Source organism: Clavelina lepadiformis, chromosome 7, assembly GCF_947623445.1.
Source record: "Clavelina lepadiformis chromosome 7, kaClaLepa1.1, whole genome shotgun sequence".
NCBI classification, from domain to species: Eukaryota; Metazoa; Chordata; class Ascidiacea; order Aplousobranchia; family Clavelinidae; genus Clavelina; species Clavelina lepadiformis.
In genome coordinates, this window is record NC_135246.1 from 4,049,418 (window position 1) to 4,067,270 (window position 17,853).

The following is a 17,853-nucleotide window of genomic DNA, read 5'->3' on the forward strand; positions in this document are numbered from 1 at the left end:
CATGGTTGAACTGGTTGTGTCAGAATGTGTTAAAGTTTAGTTAGTGAATATTTAGGTTCACCGGTTTATTAGCAATTACTACTTTGCCAAAGATAAAGTTTATGTATATATATATATATATCTAAATGCTAAATAATATTTTTGCTGTTCTAATTGTCTTAAATTAGAAACCTTTAGTTGTTAAAACTGTATGTACGCAACCATGTAAATGGTTGAAATGTTTCACAACTAAGAAAGAAAAAATAATAATTTAAGAAATTTTTAAAACCTCATAGGTCTAAAGTGTTTATAATTCTACTTTAACCAACTGGGTATTTTGAGGATACTGCTATGGCGAAGGTAAGTTGTTGTTGCGTTGTTACGTTGCTGCGTTGTTGACTCCTCTACTCAGAAGGCTGCTATTTCTGTTGTCTGTTACCTTCGCTCATATATTAAATGAAAATAACACGGCCTTCTTAATTTAAGACTTTACTTGAACTGATGTCCTGCGCGCAGACTGTGCAAAAACGAATGGCGTGGTAAAACGAAAGCGCAGTGCTGAAATCAACACGAGCGGTAACATTCCGAGGGCGCCAACCAGCGACAAACCAAACAAACACCCAATGGCCGCTACACTGCTATAATTATTTTCAAAACAAATTCTTTCATCTTGTATATATATAGTTTATCTGTTAGTACCATATATGTGTAAAATATTTTTCTTTGTCAGGTTTACTTTGTTATTAGTTTTATTCTGCTGTTGGCTTCTGGCTACATATGGCAAACATTACTTCTCATGATTTGATTGAACGGCTTACTTTAGGAGTAGCAACAACTCTCGGTGAGTTTATTATATTTTTTCTGCAAGCTTTGAGTAATTTTATATATTGTGGTAGCTGTATAGCTCATGTAGAGTATTTTATAAACGTTTATGAATGCGTGTTTAAATTTGTAGAAAAGCGGCCTGGAATTTGCGATGTCTCCTTGTCAAATTTTGCTCCTGCTGAACGCCATAAAATTATTGCATGGGAGCAGAGAAACACATGCATGCTGCCAGAAGACTTAAAAAACTTTTATTTGACAACCAATGGACTTTTGCTGACTTGGAAAGTCAACGTTAATGGTTAGAATTGTTCTACTTTCATTGTTAGTTGTTACGACATTTTGTGGATATTTATAACAGCTGCAATGCTACATACACAATGCTACTACAGTATATAAGTGAACGGTGATCGGGAAAAGTTTATTGTTGGTTTTTTGTTTATTTTTGTGTATATGAATGTATTCATGATATGATATGTATATTTATGATATAGTTTATGTCAGTGATCCCCGACTGTCGGCCCAACATGGATTATCAAGAATCCAGAAATGTGATGTGACAAAGACATAAGAATAGTATTTTAACTTACCCATATACCGTAGCGGCTAATATTTGTTTTGTATACCGGTATATATATAGCCTACTGTCTGGATCTAACGTGGTTGTAGATGTGTAGTAGCAGTTAGAGCTATACATGATGCTGAGTATTACCATACTCCAAATTACACCAAGTAGTGCATTGAAAACATGCAAATACTTGACTGCATTCTTGAATTTGATTCATTCCATTTGTATTATATTAAAGTGCCAATTTACAATTGCGTTATTGTTTTAATGGGTTGATATGCTTTATGAAGAAATTGCGTTACTGTTTATTCTTCTCAGTTTAATTGAAACTTTGTGTCGGTTGAACAGAAACAAGTTACCCTCTCGGGAGAATGGAAGTGAACTCAATTGAAGACCTTACAAAAATTAGCATCACAGCTTCAACAAGCTCCATGTCCAATAACATATCTCTTGCTGATGTTGACTATAATAGCGATTCTGATGATAATGAAGGTGAGAAAATATATTCTGATGTGGAGTTAAACAATATTACCATTTAAAGACAAGTTAGAATGGTTGGGATTTATAGTTCCTTACATTATGCAATGATTGCAAATTCGGTTTAAATTATGATCAACGTCATGTGTATATCAGAGATTTGTTATGTATGTATGGCTCATTGCCTACTGGCCAACAGTTATAATATTTTTAGTTAAATTTTTGAATTTAATTTTAATAATTTTTTAGTTATGATACTTTTTTTTGTATGAGATGGCAACATTTTTTCCATTTTTAATGCACTAGTCTTAACAGATTATTAGATCAATTAGATCACACTCATCATAGTTGTCTTTCTGACGATCCGGTTCAGTTGATAAAGAATATACGTACATGTTCGAGAAAATGATTATGCTACTAGGTGAAAGAAATTTTTTTATACACACTCAAACTGATTCATGTAAAATGTTTTCAAATTTTTTTCTTAGATTGATGTAACTTGGGTCAGGGGATTTTATAATTATCAATTGTTTGTGTGCTTGGGGTCTGTGTTTTACATCAAGTGTGATTGAAGTAGTGTTAGACAGATATTTCTGCATTTAATTCCATCTTGTCAGCTCCTGTTGAACCGGAAATAATGTAACATCTGTTAAGATTGCGTGATGTCAGGAATAAGGACGATTGACTTGATAGATTCGCCACGATGTATACTATAAAAATTTAAACTTTTGCTTGCGTATTGCGTTTTAATATTCATAACAATATGTCATCAATGCACCATATGTTTTTATACTGTTGGCTTTTCAGCACTTTTTTGCTATTAGAATTTTTAAAGGAATAAAAAATAGAGTTTAAGGTGGACAGTAAGTCGTACCACATATTGTAATACCATGATAATAACCATGATAAGTATACAGCATGCGGTATTTACATTGTGTTCTCCATTTTTTGTGACAGGTAATGTCTTAATGTCAGACAGGTAATGTTTTTTAAAGTTCATCAAGATTTCTTAATGATAGCTGAGTGTAGATCTAACGTAGAATTTTACATCAATTAATTGTCACTCATTGCGTAATGAACTAGATTCTTCTGAGCACAGTCCGCCACACTTTGATGGCCGAAGTAGGATTTTTGAGCTTGATCCCTGCAATGGTTTTGGGAAAGTGTGTCTGGTCTATTTAAAAGCTACTCCAGGTAGTTGCTCCTTGTATTGATATTGTATTGAAATTTACAAACCTCATAGTTTTACCATGTTTTTACAAGGTGTTTGTAACAATTTTTTTTTAATTTGTTGTGAAACCATTAGAATTTTAATATACTTCTCACTTATGATACACATTTGCAAAGAATAATTTTGTATCTATTCTCTACACCAGGGGTCGGGAACCTTTTTTGGCGAAGGAGCGATGAAAGCCACATATTGTTAATTTTTATTTCCGTTAGAGCCATATAATATTTTTCAACACTTAATGCAACTAACGTGTGCATTTTTAAGCAAAACCAACTATTTTAGACAACGGTAAATGTCTGAATTTACTCTTTAATAACATGCTAATTACTGTTAATGCGATTTCTGGTGCTGCATGGTACAGAAGTTACAAAACTACAAATAACAGAAAAGTTTTATTCGTAACAATTGTACTAAGAAATGCCAGCTTAGATTTATCTGCGAGCCAGATGCCGTCATCAAAAGAGCCATATCTGGCTCGCGAGCCATAGGTTCCCGACCTCTGCTCTACACCAACTTCTTCTGAGTATCTTATTTCGTGTTTACTTCACATATACTTAAATACTTAAGTTAAGACAATAGCAGTAATACGCTTTTCATCTCAAGACTCATTAACAGTTATGCAGTAAACATTGAACAAGTTACTTATGTAGTCATAAAACAATTACTACATCTTTGAGTTGTTAGCGTTTTTCGTTAAACGCAATCACTGCTTGTTTAAAACAAACATTTGATTTAAACTGTGTTTGCAAAATAACATGTAATTGTGACTTGTACAGGGTTGCCGGCTCAGTCAACAGAAATCTGGTTTTTGGATCGGTCATTGACTTGGTCATTTCTTTCAGCTAATTTTTCTACCTATTACAGACTGATGCTTATGCATGTTGGATTGCCACAGTGGCAGTATGCTTTTACAGAAGTTGGTTTGAATCCTAAGGCGAAGGTATAAAATGTAGTATGGTTTAATTTGTAACTTAAATGTTTTTCTGTTACGTTAGCTTATGTTAGTTAAATTTATATTTTTCAATAGGAGTGGTTTAATCTTTACGCCCCTGTGCGGTTACACTTAGATGAAGACATTCCAGATAGTGAAGACAATTGCTCTAATACAAAATCAGGTACAACGGAAGTTATTTTGCAATTCAATTACTAAACTTTTTTCAAATGAAAATTGCAGATATCTGAAAAGAACTGTGCATAAAATGCTGTTATGAATGTTAGTTTTATTAGTATAATAACTTTGTTGGTTATTGACATAGTCACTGTCCCAAACATGGAGTTTTCTTAGCATTTATTTTTTCTATTCTTTAGGGATAATATAAGAATGTTCAAGTACACAATCGTGATTTTATCTGTGTTTGTCAAAAATTATTACAAAATTTTCTGTTTTTGTGGTTTGCAACAGAAAGCATTACAATCATTACAGGTTACTTTTGACATGTTTTATTTCTTTTCCCAATAGAAACATCCTCATCCAAAGTGGACTTTGGCCGAGTGTTTAAAGGGAAAACAAATGAAAAAATTCCAAAAGTAAAATCCCAAGCATCAACCGGACTGTTAGCTAACAAGAAGAAACCTCCTGCTGGGCAATCCATTACTGGATCAAAGTGAGTAGTAGTAGTATTGTTGTAAGCAAGAACACTTATATTTTCACCAGTCAGCATTGAAAAAAAATCAATTATTGAAATTCAAGACTATGGGATTTGAGCAACTTAATTGCTGCTTGATATTTCATGCCAAACTGCTTCCAGTGTGTGCTTTTGTGAGGAAAGCTGTGCACTGTCCCACAAATTACTGAACAAAGTTTTGTTTGCCACTTCGAACATTATGATGCAAATAAGATCAGTAACAATTTCGTACCAAGTTCTTTTTAGTTTATTTTCACTATTTACAGTTTGAAATTAAAAAATTTCCTTGTCTTTCAGATCTCTCACAGCTCTTCGTCATGGTAGAGGATCAAAACCATGGACATAAGATGTGACATGTGCCACTGTAGTTTATTTTAAATCACTGTGTTTTTAATAAAATCAATTTTTTATGAATTTGATAAATCATGTTTTCCCAAATAAAAATGTGTCTGAACTTGCACACCATTAGGGTTTAAACATTTGACATTTACAACAACAAAGTTTGCATAGAAATTGTACGTAACTTAAAAATTTCTTCATTTCATCAATCTTCTGCATGCAATTAACATTGCGTACAGCATATCTTGCAGATAGCAATACTGACCTTACGAGCTGGTAATAAACTAGCTAGCTAGCTTAACAGCATTCAAACATCTAAAGCAAGATTTAATCAAAGTTAAAACAATGCAACCAAAAGCTGTAAGAATGTTGTAAGTCTTTTGATATTTCAGAGAGTTCATTCACTTCTTAACAAATGCTTTGAGTCCCTCTGTACTCATTGACTTTGGACGTTCGAGTGGTAAACCCAATGCCCTGCTCCAAATAAGCTGTGAGAGACATCCAAGTGCACGAGAAACTCCAACAAACACAGTGTAATACTGCATTTCCGTCATGCCATAATGTTGCAAAAGAACACCACTGTGTGCATCAACATTAGGCCATGGATTTTGAGCCTTGCCTTGTTTAAGCAGAATGTCAGGCACAATTTTGTAGAGCTGTCCAACCAATTTAAACATGGAATCATCTGGAAGATGCTTCAAGGCAAATTCTCGTTGACATGTGTACCGTGGATCTGTTTTGCGTAACACAGCATGGCCATAACCAGGAACAACTCTGCCACCTTTCAAGGTATCCCAGATATATTTCTTCAACACTTCATCTGTGACATCGGCACCACCTAAATCTTCACGGACACCTGTCAACCAGACAAGTACTTCTTGATTAGCTAGACCATGGAGGGGTCCGGCAAGACCATTCATAGCTGCAGCAATGCAAAGATAAGGATCACTAAGTGCACTTCCGACAAGATGAGAAGTGTGAGCACTCACATTTCCACCTTCATGGTCAGAATGAATAACAAGATACAGGCGCATTAACTCAATAAAATCTTGCTGCTCATAGCCAAGCATATTGCAGAAATTAAGTGACCAGTCAGCATTCTCATCAATGCTACCTGTGAATTTACCATCTTTGTAAAGGTTGCGGTATATCTTGGCGGCAATAATGGGAATTTTTGCAATTAAATTCATCGCATCTTCATAGACCAACTCCCAATACTTGGTTTTATGCACTCCTTCCGCATATGCTTTTGCAAACATAGATTCGGTATTCAAAGCTGACAAAGCAGCACTTAGCTGTGACATTGGATGAACATTGCTGGGCAACTGGTCAAGTAGATTAACAACATGTGGTGGTAGATCTGCTCTTTGTGCCCACTCTCTACTCACCCAACTCACTTGTTCTTGAGTTGGAATTTCGCCGGTGCAAAGCAGCCAAAATAAACCTTCAGGAAGAGGTTCAGAACCATTCACTGCTTTGGGCAATAACTTCTGGCACTCGGGAATGCTGTATCCCCGAAATCGAATTCCTTCTTCGGGATCCAACACAGATGTTTCCCACACCATACCTTTAATACCGCGCATACCACCGTACATCATGTCGACGGTAACATCTCCGACCTTTGTAGAGCCCTTTTCTTTGCGAAATTCTTTGATCTCGGCTTGCTTCTGAGGAATTTGCTCGCGTAAAACCTCTTTTAAATCATTTGTAGCCGACACATACCCTCTTGAAACAGCCGCAGAGAACTTTGCAGTATTTGGCGACAGAGCTTTAAAAAATAACTTTCTCAGTGCCATCTTGTATAGTAATCGCCGCCAACACAATCAAACGGAACAATGCAACTTGAAACAAATACGTCTGATATTGCACACCATTAGGCTTTAAACATAGCAAGTAAGTTCAAAATTTCTTCATTTCATCAGTCTTTTGCATGCAATTAACAAACGTTTGTGTACAACATATCTTGCAGATAGCGGATCAGTCGGGATCAACAATATTTCCCCATCATGAGCAAAAACCTTTTTTAACATAAAATCCCATTGGATTTTAGGCAAATCGCAAACGCTTTATTTGTTTTACGTATCGCACTGCACAGTTGATTTCAATATTCCGGTCAGAGAAAAACCTATTTTATTTAGTTTTTGCGTTATTCTGAGTAAGTGTTTTTTATACCAAGGAACTTAATAGTTACATAAAAATCAAATATGGTTGCAACTTGCAACACCCTTATCAATTCACGTGCTAGAAGTTCTGTATTAAATGACAGTATAATTATTGTTTTTTAATTGATTGAACAAATCAAAATAGATGCAAATAACAGAATGTGTCAAGGTTTCTTGCCGTGTGATAATAATCATGATGTTATTAGGGCTGCAATCCCTAGCAAATGCAAGGCTTAGCCGGTGATTCCCCATGACATCTTCCTTATTTCCCCCTATCATTGGCATCGTCTAGAGCAGGCATGCACAACATACGTCCCACGAGATATTCCGTGATTTCGCTCATTCAGGCATTTTCTCCACGGTTACAGTTACATAATCAATGAATCCGATGCTTTACCGCCGCTAAGCGTTAAAAACAACTAGATACTGTAGTGCGAGAGGCAACCGTCTCTTGACAGTAACCATCTTCTCAACGATATCTCTTATTCAACGGTTAATCGGTCACATTATATAAAGTAGGCTACACGTTAGTTACAACAACGTTAGCACGCGGCCCGCGAAAAATATTTTTTCGCTAAAACGGCCCGTGTACTGTTTTGAGTTGTGCATGCCTGGTCTAGAGTCTAGACTCTAGAGACAAACTCACTTACATACAGTGGTGGACACTTGCTACTCTTCTCCACAAATCCCAACTTTCACTCATCATCACTTTTGATTTACTCACGTTCACTACACTCCAAAGTTTCTCCACTTCGTATTGTTTTCCATTAATGAATTCCAGCTTTGAGCCATCAATCCAATTAACTGGCATTAAGCAACTCATGGACGAGGGAAGTGTGGTACTATAATACCGAATTACTGTACTGCAAACTTTGTACGGAATTGGTCACTACTATTGAAAAAAAGATTACACTTTCTTGAAAAATTTTAGTCGGTACTGCTACTCAGTGCTTTTCAAGGTTTTGAAAACTATGTTTATCAAAAGTTCATTTTAATTAAACCTTAATGCCAAATTTAATCTTGGCAATTTTTTTTAATTTTTAAATGTCTAACACTGTATACAGTTATCTATGTTTTTACACATCTACTGTATGTCCACAGTATTTTTCAGAAACTGGTTGTAGGTGTAATAGTATCACATCTTAACATCTCATGTTTTTGCGATAGGTCATAAACTCATAATAATCAAACTGAAGCAGCTATTTCAACACTTTATTTTACAGACTTCCATTTCAAGCAACAAGACCTGCATATTTTTATGACTGAAGTTTCAACCCCACTTCTTTTGTAGAAAATCTGAAGCATGACTCATAATGACCTTATGAGCTGATAATAAACTAGCTAGCTTTGACAGAAACCAGATATTGCAATTTTGGCATCATCTCTATTTCACTGATTTACATAAGGGATTTGTTAAATATATATGGAACTCAACACAAACAACGCATAAAACTTGTAACTTAACAGCATTCAAACATCTAAAGCAAGATTTAATCAAAGTTAAAACAATGCAACCAAAAGCTGTAAGAATGTTGTAAGTCTTTTGATATTTCAGAGAGTTCATTCACTTCTTAACAAATGCTTTGAGTCCCTCAGTGCTCATTGACTTTGGACGTTCTAGTGGTAAACCCAATGCCCTGCTCCAAATAAGCTGTGAGAGACATCCAAGTGCACGAGAAACTCCAAACAACACAGTGTAATACTGCATTTCCGTCATGCCATAATGTTGCAAAAGAACACCACTGTGTGCATCAACATTAGGCCATGGATTTTGAGCCTTGCCTTGTTCAAGCAGAATGCCAGGCACAATTTTGTAGAGCTGTCCAACCAATTTAAACATGGAATCATCTGGAAGATGTTTCAAGGCAAATTCTCGTTGACATGTGTACCGTGGATCTGTTTTGCGTAACACAGCATGGCCATAACCAGGAACAACTCTGCCGCTTTTCAAGGTATCCCAGATATATTTGTGCAAAACTTCATCTGTGACATCGGCACCACCTAACTCTTCACGGACGCCTGTCAGCCAGACAAGTACTTCTTGATTAGCTAGACCATGGAGGGGTCCGGCAAGACCATTCATAGCTGCAGCCATGCAAAGATATGGATCACTAAGTGCACTTCCGACAAGATGAGAAGTGTGAGCACTCACATTTCCACCTTCATGGTCAGAATGAATAACAAGATACAGGCGCATTAACTCAATAAAATCTTGCTGCTCATAGCCAAGCATATTGCAGAAATTAAGTGACCAGTCAGCATTCTCATCAATGCTACCTGTGAATTTACCATCTTTGTAAAGGTTGCGGTATATCTTGGCGGCAATAATGGGAATTTTTGCAATTAAATTCATCGCATCTTCATAGACCAACTCCCAATACTTGGTTTTATGCACTCCTTCCGCATATGCTTTTGCAAACATAGATTCGGTATTTAAAGCTGACAAAGCAGCACTTAGCTGTGACATTGGATGAACATTGCTGGGCAACTGGTCAAGTAGATTAACAACATGCGGTGGTAGATCTGCTCTTTGTGCCCACTCTCTACTCACCCAACTCACTTGTTCTTGAGTTGGAATTTCGCCGGTGCAAAGCAGCCAAAATAAACCTTCAGGAAGAGGTTCAGAACCATTCACTGCTTTGGGCAATAACTTCTGGCACTCGGGAATGCTGTATCCCCGAAATCGAATTCCTTCTTCGGGATCCAACACAGATGTTTCCCACACCATACCTTTAATACCGCGCATACCACCGTACATCATGTCGACGGTAACATCTCCGACCTTTGTAGAGCCCTTTTCTTTGCGAAATTCTTTGATCTCGGCTTGCTTCTGAGGAATTTGCTCACGTAAAACCTCTTTTAAATCATTTGTAGCCGACACATACCCTCTTGAAACAGCCGCAGAGAACTTTGCAGTATTTGGAGACAGAGCTTTAAAAAATAACTTTCTCAGTGCCATCTTGTATAATTATCACCGCAAACAGAATGAAATGGAACAATGCAACTTGAAACAAACACGGGAAGGCAAAAACTGCAATATATATACCGGTATACGAAGGTCACAAACCAAGTAGCAGGGCAAAGGTTGGTCACTCAGATTTAAGAGTGAATATTAAATCGCATAAAGCAAAAGTTTAAAGCAATGACTGTCTTTAAGCTTCATTTTAATGCTAGATTTCAGAAGAAATTTTGTCACATTTACTTCTTTTACATTGACTTACCTTGATGTTATAAAATATACAAGTTGTTTCAAGCATTTTATTGATTTTATAAATTAAAATAAGAAACTTTTTTTTTCTACGAAATAAAGGTTGGTTTGAAAATGATGATTTATAATTCGTTAATTGGGTGTTAATCAATGCCTTTATAAATACTAGTTTTTTATAAAGACATTGTGTGCATTGTTAATCTCAATTAAAATATTAAACGCTTTAGAACTTAGATGAAACTGGCCTGCAATACATTCAAAGGTTATGCAACATATATGTAACTGAATATATTCCAAAAATGAATGAATCTATCATTGTAACACTACTTCAAAGGCACTGAATGTACAAAATACAGGACACCTAGTTTATTGTGTCATGCACTGAAGGATTTCCTTCGGATTATATTCATTCACTCATCTTATTTTTTGCCATCAATACGGGAGACGAAAAATTGTGCTGACGCAGGTGGTCGCAAACATATGGTATGGTGATATTTATCACAGATTAGAAGGGCAAATGTGGCAAGGCCTAGTGGGAAAAAAAACGTGCATTACGGTAGTATTAAATCGATGTAAGAAACAATTTAGCGTCACCACGGCCACCAAACCCAAGACCAGGGTCACCACAATATGTCCGGTGAGATTAGTTTGTCTGGCCTTCCTCTTTGCACCACAAATGAAGCTTATTGTATCCGGAAATTATTGTAACAAAGCGGGCATCCGGCCGCGATGGAGGTTCTCAGGCTTACTTGGTATTTCGTGAAAAAGATTGGTAGGCTTGTGATAAATATATCAATTAATGAAATATAAAATTGTGTACGACATAGAATTCTCGTCTAGCGAATCAGCGAAGCATAACACTTTGTGACGTAATCGATTGCTTCTCTGTTACTGTGCGTGCATTACGAGTCGTCACTTAACAGTCTACTAAGTTAACCCTAGAAAGTGGTCGACTTTATTATGTAGCTGTCACAATGTTCTATCTTGATGTATTAATTCAAAGAAGCTTCAAATATAATCAGATTATACAGTAGTCATTCCTGTGTCATTATTGCTGAAGTCTATCAAAGTTCACTGTTAAGATATAGACAAGTAAACAGACTTTGTAAGGAAGTGGGCAAACCTTACAGGTTAAGGTACCATATACCACTTTTCATTACAAACTGGTGCCCCGAGTGAGGACGATAAAAGAAGACATTTCCATTACAAGTGTGGTGGAGCCGAAATCGCTGAGAACTACGCTTTCTTTTGTGGAGCAACCAATGAACAATTAAATTTGAGGTTGAGAGAAGTCTAGTGATCTCAGACTACAAGTTTCGAAGATATGTCTCATCTACAACCCATACAACACTCATTGGATCCAGCCGACGAACACTTCCACCTCAACGACGGTGACGATGAATCGCCTGGACTACAACCACCTTTGGAACCAACAATGACCGACAAACAAAGCACTCCAGTGAAAACACTTTGTCGGTATTTGGACATTCAGTAATGATTTTTTGTTTGTTTTTTTTCTCTATATAGTATATATCATAGCGTATTGTTTATTTGCTGTATGTTTTTGGTCAAACCTATAAAGCATAACTTGAGTCTTATGTCTAGGATGTTGTCCATTTGTATCGCTGTCAAATTGTCAATACCTCTCAAGGGTTTAAAAGGACCTGTGGTAGGAACTAGGAATCTCTGACAATATGATTTTACGTTTATAATAGCGTTATTGTGCAGATTACGCTTATTTCCAAGTGAAATATTCACACAGCTATACTGGTAAAACCAGATGCTTAAATATTATTAAATGGTCTTGTATTTGAAAATGCCTAGCGCAAATTTCTTTTATGTTGATCAGAACGCGTGAGCATAAGAAAATTTTATACTATAAGTTGTTTACGGAAATCGGCGTCACAAAACGTGAGATAAAAAAAATTGCCGACGTTTCCTCATTTTGCAATCCTGCGCAAAAAGCCGCAGCATTCGCTTGACGTGTCAAGACATTCTGTTTTCTATTTAAAGTCGTGACATAAATGTCATCATTGTTTGTTTTGTACACTAATTTTGCTTTATGAGTTACAGAAAACATATTACTATCTTTTTGCGAATGTATTGCCAATATGAATTGTATTGTAACTATGTTTCAACGTTTATTGTTATTTGATCTATATTTAACGTGTTATATTGACTTTTGTTATCAACACTATTGTTTTAATTATTGCTCATCGAGAATTTTTTTTATGATGATCATAAAATTCCTTTTTTTGTTCCACAAAAAGAAATTTTCTTGCGGAAGGTTATGTGATAAATATATCAATTAATGAAATATAAAATTGTGTACGACATAGAATTCTCGTCTAGCGAATCAGCGAAGCATAACACTTTGTGACGTAATCGATTGCTTCTCTGTTACTGTGCGTGCATTACGAGTCGTCACTTAACAGTCTACTAAGTTAACCCTAGAAAGTGGTCGACTTTATTATGTAGCTGTCACAATGTTCTATCTTGATGTATTCATTCAAAGAAGCTTCAAATATAATCAGATTATACAGGCTCGGGTTCCAAATAGCGACTGTCAGAACAGCGACTGTCAATAGAGCGACCACACGACAGCGATTCATTTAAAACAGCGACTGTCAATAGAGCGACTACACGACAGCGATTCATCAAAAACAGCGACTGCCACAACAGCGATCTCACTTCTTTTATTAAATCCAAGGCTTACGCGCACACGCACTCTTTCACCCCCTCCACACATACCTTCCATCCCCCACACCTCTCTACACACGTATGCACGCACAAACAGGCAAACACTGCGTAGTGAAAGATTGAAACCAAAAGGGACTTTAAAACAACATTTTATTTGGACTATCCATAGAAGTCACATGATTTAAAAAGAAATAGGCTAGTCAAGCCAAACAACAGAAAGTCGTCAAGCCTTGCAATAAAATTCAGGGTCTAGAAAAAGATTGAAACCAAAAGGGACTTTAAAACAACCAAAAGTCTTGCAATAAAAATCAAGCCACGTTTATTTCTAAATTGTGAGCAAGGGCTCGAAGGAACTGCCGCAGATCATACTGGCCTCGATTTTGCTGTACAACAGTGATTCGTGTGTTCATTGTCACGTATCTTTTCATTCGCTGAGTCAAGTCTCTGCCTTGTAGTAGCTGGGTTCGGTTTGCCCGTTGAAGGGCTTCCTCCCGTCTTAAAGCTTCGATGAATCGAAAGATGGAAGGATGATGAGTTTCCGTTGATCCCTGAAACGCATTGTGCCAACTCTTTAGCTGGTTGTTGGTTCGTGGCAGTCCCGCATCTTGTCTGGCTTTCACACTCCACATATGTACGGGAAACAATGGCTGTCGTCTGTCTCCCCGTCTGTTTCTTCGGCCCACGTAGTTGTCTTCGAAGTAATTTACGAGAGGCATTACTTCTGCTGGGTAGTCTGCCACCAATTCATCAAAGGCATCGCTCACTTCATCCACTGGTAGAAAGGCAAGAGCAAGGAGCATTTTCAGTGCTATCCGAATATTGTCGTCTTGCACATATAACCGTTGCAGTCCGTTTTCCTGAATCTTTCTCCAGAGCGATTGTCCCAAGTGAAAGTAACAGCCGTAAATGTGCGTTTGAGGAAATGCTTCAATGAGCCCAGCTTTGGAAGCTAGTTCAAAGTCGATCTGTACACTTCTTGGAGCGAGTCCAGGTTTCAGTGATTTGATTTCAGTCCACATTTGAGAGTATGTTACTTGTTGCTTATTTGGGAGTAGAAAAAAAATGCAGGGAAGCACATTGTTTCGTATCATAGCATGCACAGTGTATACTTGATAAAAAAGGGATGGTGACACTTTGAATGTACCATCACACATCCAGTGTTCGGAATCGTGTAAGGTTTGAAGAAACTGATCTGTGCTGAAAATAAGCATCCGATGAACATCTCCAGGCCCACTGTCATAGAGCAGGAAGCCACGCTGGTCTGTTGTTTGTCTCAACATATCAGGTATGAACAGTTCTCCTACATTAACAGGAGCTGGGGGGTTGTTGTCTGTTGCTTTCCTTTTCCGTCTGATGGTTTGACGCAGATTTGTGGAAGAGCCAACAGCTGCTGCAACTTCTTCATTAACTTCGGTCAATGCATCCTGCACGATTCTTCGTGGTGGATCCCGTGTTCTTACTGCAGCTGTTTTTACACTGTTTTCAACTCTCCTGGCTGCCACTTCCGTAGGGTTTGGTGGATGCCTGTGGACGCCACTGTTCACTGGGGGTTGTTGTTGCTCACGATACTGGAGGCTTGTCGTTAGGCGACCTTTACAACCTGTTTTAGCACATCTCCAATTGATTGTATTTAACTTTGTTTTGTCTTTCCTGTACAAAAAGCCTTCATAACTTATCATGTCACTTCCTTTTCTTGAAATTATAAAATCCATTGGGGCAATCCATTCAAACGACCTTAAAATTAATGTGACACGTCATAGTGTTGCCTTCCATTTATAAATGCCTCATTCGACTCAGTGAATTCAACTCAGTGAACACGAGTTAAGTCACTAAAGTCGCTATCATAACAGTCGCTGTTTTAATGCGGTCGGCATTTATACAATCGCTGTTTGGAATGTCGCTCACTTGATTACGTCGCTATTATGAAGTCGCCATTATGACAGTCGCTGTTTTGACAGTCGCTATCCGGCCTGGATGCCGATTATACAGTAGTCATTCCTGTGTCATTATTGCTGCAGTCTATCAAAGTTCACTGTTAAGATATAGACAAGTAAACAGACTTTATAAGGAAGTGGGCAAACCTTACAGGTTAAGGTACCATATACCACTTTTCATTACAGGCTAATAGGCTACCTATCCTAAGATAAACGTAGAAAAGAATTGATTCGATTAAATTATGCAACACAAAATGGATTTATACCAAGCAAAATACACGTGAAAGTATTCATAATCCTAAATAATAATGATATGTGAAAATTGTAATGATGTTAGTAAAAGTATACTGTAGCCTATATGCCTGCATCGTAGACTAAGCCAATTTTCAGGTCAGTATAGCCGAATGATTCGAGCGCTGGCTACACAACAAATATGACTTGTGTTTCGTGTTCGATACCCAGTGGCGCCTTACCTTTGTAATGTTCTTGGGCAAGGCATTAACGACACTTATGTTCGAAGAGCAGTTGTCTTATCTTAACTTATGAGGGTGTCTTCACTTAATTTACCTGCTGAATTATCTGACTCTATTGTTGTGTGCGGTTAGAATATTATAACCTTTTGTCGGCCGAAAGGTTTTATTATTACAACAAAAAGAGTTTACAAAAAAGGTTATTATTGTAGGTAACAGGGCTTCGGAGAAGGCGTAAATTTTAAATTGCTCCAGCTCCAGCTCCGGAGCTCTCTTTTATCATAAATTAGCTCCAGCTCCAGCTCCAGCTCCAGCTCCGGAGCTCATTGATACCACTGCTCCGGCTCCAGCTCCGGCTCCATCTCGTCACAAATTGAGGTTTAAGGATGAAGGCTCAATTTGGAATATCTATCTCAATGGATCAGTCAGTAGTCAGTATCATCGGTTGCAGCTATGAACATGTGACTGCTCTGCTGTCAAATCCCCAGTAATTCTTAATTTTGTGAAGGGTTGCTCTTAAATTATGTGAATTCAGCCAATAGTAGTAGGCTAGTAGCATAGCATCTTATGAAATACATCGGAGCCGGAGCTATGTTATACACAACTGGCTCCAGCTCCTGCTCCGGCTCCATTTGAATTTCACGAAGAGCTCCGGCTCCAGCTCCAGCTCCGGTGAAAATGCACGGCTCCGGGGCTCCAGCTCCGGCTCCAAAGCCCTGGTAGGTAATGTACGCTTTCTCAATATTACAAATAACCAAGAACATAAGTAATACTACTACTTAAAAGATGTCTAATATATGAGTTGCAATCACCATGACTAGCTCAGACAGCTCTTCTGTTGATTTCGCTGGTTCACGCAATTAACGCTTTCTATCTCGATGATTCACTCGAATATCTCCCGATCTCTGCTCGCTGGTAGAAGTGCAAGCTTATAAAAAGTGAAAGCGATGGGAGTGAAAAAGTTCGACAAGAAAAACGCAGCATTTCATAACATGTGCAGCGAGGAAAACCATGTGTTGACAATGTGAAATACATCTAGCTAAAGCTGACACATTGAGACGTAGATAATATAAAATAATAATCAGTGTTAAAGTTAAAAAACGGGCATTTCCAATAAAGATTTCTTATCAGCATAGATCCTGGAAACAACCTACTAACGTACTAAAAAGAGTATTAACACGAAGTTATTTAGAGCAAGTCACCAAATATAAAGCGACAGTTGAAGTGTTTGCCAAAAAATAAGTTCATAAACTGCAATCAATAACTAGAAAACACTTTTGAAAGAAATGATGTAATGGTATTAAAAATTCCACCCAGACCGCTACATGTTCAGTGGACCTAAAGGACAACTCTAAATTCGGGCAATACTATGTGAGCTTATAGTGGGCGCTAAAACTCCCACACCATACATCAAAATGTCAGAACGCCATTACGATTTTTATTATTATTGTGTTGTTTGTAACCGAAGGTCGTGTGACCGCAAGGTCACTCACGAACCCTGCAGTTTTTAAGGCCTTCTGAGGCATTCCACCGATGACACCGTCACAGACGGTTTTGGGTATAGCCTACTGTAGGCCTACACTGTATTGAGCAACTTCAATCGTCCTATGAGAATACATGCTCTAGCATTCGACTGTAGGTTTTATTTTACTGAGGCAGCAGCAAAAGATGATACTGGGAAGAATGCGGAATAATTTTTAGAAAGGAGCCAGTATCAGAATAAGCTCTAGTTTACGTACGGTCTAAGGCCAACAACAATGAACAAACAAGCAACTGCCTCAATTACACAAAAATTGAAAAAAATAAATAAATAAAAAATGTGTGACGATGAGAGGTTGCACAAATTTTATTGTCAACTTGACACAGAAAACTTTTATTCAAGTAGAAAATGATTACACCAATCAATAAAGTTATGACGTATGATAGTATAGCAAAACACATGTCGACAATAAAATAAGCATTATGGCTGTAATTGTGTAACCGTTTTTTTTTTGTTATAATCCTATTAATTATTAATGACAAGGCTGAATCATCCCCAAACGTGTTGAGAATAATATAACTTGTAAGCCTATACAATTTTTTGTCCTATCCAATGATGTGCACGGTTTTTATGATATAATTAAGTATAAGCGTTCACCTTTGTCAACCCTTTTAGTCTGATTTGACATTCAACAATCTGGTACACAAGCTGCTACCTCGTGATGTTATTAAATTCTTTTGTGGAATTTGAATATATTCCTATTATGATGTCCATATATGAACATTCATATGGCTAAATTGTCGAGTTGAACGCACTACCGAGATTCTGACGGCGGAAGACTTCATGACCAATAGACAC

The 17,853-nt window shown here is 37.3% G+C and overlaps 3 protein-coding genes and 1 pseudogene across 3 annotated transcripts; 1 reads left to right on the forward strand and 3 right to left on the reverse strand.

Moving 5' to 3' along the window:
* The first annotated feature begins 140 nt into the window (after positions 1-140).
* Positions 141-5,116, forward strand: LOC143464662 (tubulin polyglutamylase complex subunit 2-like). Its single transcript, XM_076962570.1, has 9 exons — positions 141-339; positions 466-820; positions 935-1,102; positions 1,718-1,861; positions 2,930-3,040; positions 3,854-4,017; positions 4,105-4,192; positions 4,537-4,681; positions 5,000-5,116. The coding sequence occupies exons 2-9, from the start codon at positions 757-759 to the stop codon at positions 5,046-5,048; spliced, it is 933 nt and encodes a 310-aa protein (XP_076818685.1). The 5' UTR covers positions 141-339; positions 466-756; the 3' UTR covers positions 5,049-5,116.
* LOC143464661 (citrate synthase, mitochondrial pseudogene) lies at positions 5,046-7,201 on the reverse strand (annotated as a pseudogene).
* Positions 7,202-8,567: 1,366 nt separating this feature from the next.
* LOC143464665 (citrate synthase, mitochondrial-like) lies at positions 8,568-10,284 on the reverse strand. Its single transcript, XM_076962579.1, has one exon. It carries the CDS (start codon positions 10,160-10,162, stop codon positions 8,768-8,770), a length of 1,395 nt encoding a protein of 464 aa, XP_076818694.1. The 5' UTR covers positions 10,163-10,284; the 3' UTR covers positions 8,568-8,767.
* Positions 10,285-13,419: 3,135 nt separating this feature from the next.
* On the reverse strand, positions 13,420-14,823 carry LOC143465239 (uncharacterized). The gene has a single exon (XM_076963431.1). It carries the CDS (start codon positions 14,821-14,823, stop codon positions 13,420-13,422), a length of 1,404 nt encoding a protein of 467 aa, XP_076819546.1.
* Positions 14,824-17,853: the final 3,030 nt, after the last annotated feature.